General features: G+C 42.4%; 1 protein-coding gene across 6 annotated transcripts in view; it reads right to left on the reverse strand.

The window, feature by feature from the left end:
• Window positions 1–2000: 2000 nt before the first annotated feature.
• Window positions 2001–6968, reverse strand: part of TMEM268 (transmembrane protein 268) — a 36095-nt gene continuing 31127 nt past the window's right edge. For all 6 annotated transcript variants that reach the window (XM_037739173.1, XM_017530261.2, XM_017530264.2 and 3 more), the window contains one exon: window positions 2001–4567. In XM_037739173.1, coding sequence (XP_037595101.1) covers window positions 4388–4567 — 180 coding nt within the window. In that variant the 3' untranslated portion in view covers window positions 2001–4387. The remainder of the gene's footprint in view (window positions 4568–6968) is intronic.

The raw sequence follows: 6968 nt of genomic DNA on the forward strand, positions 1-6968 counted from the left end.
ATACACATGAGGAAGAAAGAAATAAAACTATCTTTGTTTATAGGCAAGATGATTGTCTCATCAACAACAACAAAAAAATCAACAGAGAAACTCCTACAACTAATAAGAAATTATAGCAAGGCTGCAGGCTACTATGTGAGTAGATAAAAGCCAATCACATTCCCATATAAGGGCAATGAACGAATGTAATTTGAAACCAATACACAATATAATTTATATTAGCACCCCCAAAAATAAGATATTTAGGTATAAATCTAACAAAATATGAAAAACTACCCAAAAAAAACTGTAGGAAAAGGAAAAAACCCTACAGAACTGATGAAAGAAATCAAAGAACAACTAAATAAATGAGGACAGATTCTATGTTTGCGGACAGAAATCAATATTGTGAAAATGTCGGTTCTTGCAACTTGATCTGTGGATTCAATGCAATCCCAATCAAAATAAACAGTGAGTTATTTTGTAGATATTGACAAACCGGTTCTAAAGGTTAAATGAAAGGCATAAGACATCCAATAGCCAACTCAACATTAAGACAGAAGAACAAAGTTGGAGGACTCACACTACCCAATTTCAAGACTTACTGTAAAGCTACAGTAATCAAGACAGTGTGTTATCAGGAAAGAACAAATACACAGATCAATGGAATGAATAGAGAGCCCAGAAACAGACCCACATAAGTAGAGTCAACTTATCCTTGAAAAAGGAAAAAAAAGTAAAGGCAATACAATGCAGCAAAGAGAGTCTTTTCAACAAATGATGCTGGAACAAATATGCCAAAAAACAATAAACTGGATAGAGACCTTCTATCCCTCACAAAAACTAACTCAAAATGAATCACAGAACTAAATGTAAAAACGCCAAACTATAAGATAACATAGGATAACATGAACAAGAAGCCAATACCAGCCAGCAGCTGCAGAGGAAACACCCCCACTGACTGAGCCCTTACTGTTGACCAGGCTTTGTGCTTTACTTCAGTCACTTCCATTAGCCCCCCCTTATTATCACACACACCCCTTAATAGATGAGAAATTAGTTATAAGAAGTATAAAAAGAATAAATATCTTGCCAAAGTCACCAGCTTGCTCTTTATCCCCTTGCTATGTTATCTTTGCATGCTGAATTCCAGAGATTTGACTAAAATCTTTATTCACATAAATATATCCAGGTCTGGCACTGAAATAGCTGAGGTCTGATGCAGACTGAAAAACCTTAACTGTTAATGACCTGTTACATCAACAAAGATATACATCGGGTGTCTACTATTTACAAGACAGAATTTTTTTTTAAGCAACAACTTAGTGAGCTCTCCCTCAGGTTTGGAATTCAAAGTTGCAAGCACTTGACATTTTTTCACATCATTTAATCCTCACAACAATCTGCCAGGTTAAGTGCTCTTATCCTCATCCTACAGATGAGAAATGAGACTCGGTGAGAGGAAGAACACTGTTCTTAAGTGGAAGAACTTGAATTCGAATAAACAGAACTCTAGAATCCATGCAGTGAGTTATCACCTTCACTCCCACTCGAAGACATCCACTGCCTCCACTATGGCCACACCTATCATTAACACAAAGCCTTCAGACTTAGGAGCTGGCTGGGCATGGTAATTCACAGCTGTAATTCCAGCACCATAGGAGACCAAGGTGGGAGGATCACTTGAGACCAGGAGTTCAAGACTAGGCTGGGCAACATAACAAGACCCTAGCTCTATGAAAAGATTATATTTAAAGAAAATTAAATTAAATTGAAAAACTGATGAGCATTCTTGTGTGTAGTATCTGATCTTCACAGCAACCCTGTAAAGTAGGTGAGACAGAGATCATGGGGATTTTATAAATGAGGAAACTGAGGCACTGATGCAAGGGAAATATACATTGTGGGCATACCCTGAATGCCCCACCCACCAGGTGAGACCATCAGAAATTCTAAAGACAGAAAAAGAAACACACATCAAAGGCTGTTTAAGTAAACCTTAAAATTGAAAAAACTGCTGCTTTTTCATTTAACAAACACTTTTTTATTCTCTGTTATTATACTTACCAGGGTTCTAGGACTGAATGAGAAATACAGGTTTTCTATTGGTCATATTCACAGCCAACATTTCCTCTGTGCCAGGTCAGAAAGACAGTGGTCACCTTCATGAATAACTTCCTCGGGCAAAGCTGCTCTCAGCCTTGACTAAAGTTGCCTGTCCAGGGGCTGGTCCACACTCATGATCTCTCTTCTCTGGCACAGAGAAAGTGAATGGTCAGACCCATCTCTTGAATGGTGATTCATGTGCTTTAATAACGTTTCTTGTTCACCAGATACACTTTATTAAAAAGTGAAGTGACAGTCAGAAAGGTGAAGTGGCTTAGCCAAGGTCACACAACTTGGAAGCAGCAGATCAGAAAGAAAAATCCAGGTCTCCTGTTAGGTAGGCTAGTCTTCCATCCAAGGGCATACTAGACCCAGGTCAACTCAGCCATGTGGGGCTGCCAGATGTTTCTGCATGTGGATAAGGGCTAAGGGCTACGAGGGAACAGAATAAGCTAGAAGCTCCCAGAACTTTGGTCCTAGAAAGGCCCTTAAGAATTATCCAGAATGAGCGTGGGGGCACATGTCTATAATTCTGGCACTTTGGGAGACTGAGGTGGGCAGATCACCTGAGGCCAGGAGTTCAAGACCAGGCTGGCCAACATGGTAAAACCCCTTCTCTACTAAAAATACAAAAAAATTAGCAGACTTGGTAGCATGCACCTGTAGTCCCAGTCACTTGGGAGGCTGAGGCAAGAGAATCACTTGAACCCAGGCAGCAGAGGTTGCAGTGAGCCAAGAAGGCACCACTGCACTCCAGCCTGGGTGACAGTGTGAGACTCTGCCTCAATTTAAAAAAAGAATCATCCAATCCACCCATTATATAGGTAGGCAAACTGAGGACCAGCCAAAAAAAGCAATTTGCCAAAAATTACACAGCTTGAAGTGGGCAGATCAGGTCCAGAGCCCAGGTCCATAGCAATCTTATCATTCAAGTGAGTTTGGACAGCAATTTGCATTAGCTGCTGTGAGGATGTCAAAGCAATCAATCCACAGGTCTGTTTTGTTTTTTTCCTTAGCAGGTCCAGGTCATAAACAACAAGTACAATGTGTAGTCTCTGTCCTTGAGGAGTTTACAGTCCAGCTAGAAAAACTGGCATGTACACAGGAAAACAGAATCAATACCATAAAACATCAGAACAGGCAGCAGCTGTATCAAGAATTTAAAGGAGGCAGACAGCAGCGGGGCTGGCTGTGTAGGAAGGCTTCCTAAAGAAGGGCTACAGAAAGCTGGACTTTGAAGCATGACTTGGAGTCCAACAAATAGAAAGGAATAGGTATGTCAGTCTAGGAAAGAGCTTCAACTCATAAAGGGGTTTTGTGGGAGATGAGGCAAAATCGCACACGAAGGCAAGGTCTTAGCGGCTGGGGATCCTTCAGATGCCAGGTCAGGGCATTTGGACTTGGGTCTGTGAAACAATAGGTCTTCAAACTTGTTCAAGAGCAGATCACTTGGAAGCCGCTGAGCTCTTCACAGAATTCCACAAGTGACTGATCCCACTTCATTCCAGGACAACATTCGTGTCGGGAAACAGAACTGTTCTTCTACATCTGTAATATAAAACCACAACCATAAGCGTGCGTACCTGTGAACAAAGTAAGTTCTCAAGTGAAACAGGATCAATCTTTCCCAAATACTCCTGTCAACAGTTATCTGTCCTTGACCTCTGTCTTCCGTCTCTGTCTTCTGTAGCTTGTGTACTGATAGACAACATGTACCTGTTCCACTGTTTTTCACAAAATATGGGAGAGAAAAACTTAAAAAATGGAGAGAATTCTGAAAACTTACTTTTTTTTCTTCATATTGGAAAGAGGCAGTCTGATCATTTTAAGGGTTCAAGGCAATGCCACATAGAGTAGTATCCTCACTGAGCATCAGTTTCCCCATCTGGCATGGAGGGGTTGGAGATGGAAACATTATCTGAGGCCAAGTTTTGGACACATGATTCACCCAGTCTGGTCATCTTCACATCTCCTGGGCTCTCTGGACAATGAAAGGGATGGGGGACCAGTCCTTCCATACATGACCACGGTTCTAAGCAGCAGAGAGAGTAGCTTTGGTGGGACTAGCTCTGTAGCTGTCAGCTTCTGCAAAGGCCAGGGGTCAGCATGAGATGTCAAAAAAGGATTTCTGTGCTGGGTCCCGGAATGAGCACAACACCCCAGTTGCTGACAGGTCAGACCCATTTTGGAGTGCCCCCAGATACTTCTCTCCTCACCTGGGGCTCCCCATTGCCCATCTTGGGCTCCTGAAGCTTTCCCGACTGCTCAGTCTTGGAGGAAGATGAGTACCTTCATTCCTAGGTCACCTGGCCAGGAACGGGCAGCACCCTGTGCCCAGGATGTAGGCTTCTATGAGCTGGCAGGGGCATGGAATTCTTGGAGAGTTCGTGTGTCGTGTCCCCATTGCCTGAGGGAGCTGGGAGGTCACTAGAAGCCGGATATAGTAGCCACCAAACACTGCCAGCAGCTGGCGGGCCATTTCCTAGAAAAGGCAGGGAAGCAGATTGAATACCCCAGGGGAACCCCTTGAGGGAAAAGGGCTTAGGCACTGGGGAAAAGCCACACTGCCTTCTTGCCCCTGGAATGAGGAGTGATGTTCACTAGGAAGAACCAGGCCAGGCCAGCACCTGGGGCTCTCAGAAGATGCCAGCCTGGTCTAGACGTCCAGTTCTGCAACCCACGGGCTGTGGGGCTCCTGCAGCCTCAGTGTCCTCACTGCCAAGGTGGGTAACTAACTGCTGAATGGCAATAACAATACTCACAAAAAAGATATGCAAGCTCAAAGTGCTAGAGAAATTACCTAATTCTAATTACCTAAGTTTTTAAGCCGAGCTGGCCAGGCATGGTGGTTCACACCTGTAATCCCAGCACTTTGGGAGGCTGAGGCAGGAAGGTCACCTGAGGTCAGGAGTGTAAGAGCAGCCTGGGCAACAGAGAGAGACTCTGTCTCTACAAAAATAAAATTCAAATTAAAAATATATTTTAAAAACATAAAAAGAAAGTCAACCTAGCCAGCCACAAATACATTCTTTTTTCTACTTTCAAATGTCTATGAGTCTGTAAAGTACATGAGTTCCAAGTGACTCACCTGAAGAAAATTACTAAATAGTGGAGGTGGGGAGAGAAATAGACCATGATAGCAGAATCCTTTAATTCATACAAGGTACCTGGTAGATTTCTTAACACAAGTACTCCTAACATATTAAAAGAGACTGCTTATATTTAAATATGATCACTGACAGTAAAATTAAAAAAAAAAAGAAAAAGAAAGAAAAACATAAAAAAGGGAAAAAAGAGATTGCTTATAAAATTTAGTTTTATCACAAAAGGACAAATACTGTATGATGCCGCTAATACAAGGCACCTAGCGTAATCAACTCACAGGGAGAGAAGGTAAAACTGTGGTTTCTAGGGGTTGAGGGGAGGGAGAAAGGAAGGAAGGGGAAGTTAGTGTTTAATGGGCACAGAGTTTGATTTGGGAAGGTGAAAATATTCTGCAGATGGATGGTGGTGGCAGTTGTGTAACAGCGAGAATGTACCCAATGTTGCTGAACCATATACTTAAAATGGTTACGATGGTAAATTTTATATTATGCATATTTGCCACAAAAAAAATTTAAGTGAAGAAAAAAAGGATTAAAAAATTTAATTGAAAAAAATATACTTCTTTTTTCTTTTTTAAAGACACGTATCTTAAGCCAGGTACAGTGGCTCACGCCTGTAATCCCAGCACTTTGGGAGGCCGAGGCGCACAGATCGCCTGAGCTCAGAGTTCAAGACCAGCCTGGCCAACATGGTGAAACCCCGTCTCCACTAAAAATACAAAAAAATTAGCCGGGCATGCTGACAGTTGCCTGTAATCCCAGCTACTCGGGAGGCTGAGGCAGGAGAATCACTTGAACCCGAAGGCAGAGGTTGCCGTGAGCTGAGATCGTGCCATTGCACTCCAGCCTGGGCAAAAGGAAGGAAACTCTATTTCAAAAACAAAAAAAGGACACAGGATCTTACTATGTCCTTACTATGTTCCCCAGGCTGGTCTTGAACTCCTAGGCTCCTGCCTTGGCCTCCTACAGTGCTGGGATTACAGCTGTGAGCCACTGCACTAGGCCTTAATGCACATTCTTATTAACACATTTAAAGAGCCGTAAAGATCCATTGACCAGTCTAGAAAATGGGATCTCAGGGGAAATGCTTAAATTCCGTAAGCATGGTGTTGAAGGTCTTTCACATGACTTGCGTCCACTCTGAATGTAATGAAATAAGGTGTGGGTTACATCAATGCTAGTTATGTCTATAAAGTTAGTAATTAGGGACAGGCTTTAAAGTCAAAAAGGCCAAGAGGGAATTTCAGCTCAGTCACTCTATGATTAACCCAGAGCAGTCGCTTCACGTCGTTGAGCTCATTTCTTCATTGGGAGAATGGAGAAAATAGTGGCACTGACCCCATGAAGTCAGAGTGAGGATTAAAGAGCCTAACAGACAAACAGCATTGAGCCCGCGCCTGGTGCTCCACGCATGGCATCAATATCTTTCCAACATAAGATTAGCGTTTGTTTCAAGTTATCCTTTGTGCTGGAAAATATAAAACACTTCAAATAGTTTACCACACCCTAACTCAGATTGGTCTTCTTGCCAGTTTACTCTAAAATCAGTAACGTAAGAAACAAAGAACGGTAGCAAGAACATTGGCCTACTTAGAATCAGCAGGGCTGGCTTCGGCCCTTGGCTTACTACACTCTCCCTTTCTGGCGGCCTTGGGAAAGTCAGCTGACCTCTTGGAACCTTATTTCACCCATCAAGGAAGAAAGAAAAATAATTCATACCTTGAAGAGAATGCTAATGAATTTTATGCACGAGAAAAATCTGTAAAAATGTAAGAGGTC

This window comes from Cebus imitator, unplaced genomic scaffold, assembly GCF_001604975.1.
Source record: "Cebus imitator isolate Cc_AM_T3 unplaced genomic scaffold, Cebus_imitator-1.0 Scaffold64, whole genome shotgun sequence".
Lineage (NCBI taxonomy): Eukaryota > Metazoa > Chordata > Mammalia > Primates > Cebidae > Cebus > Cebus imitator.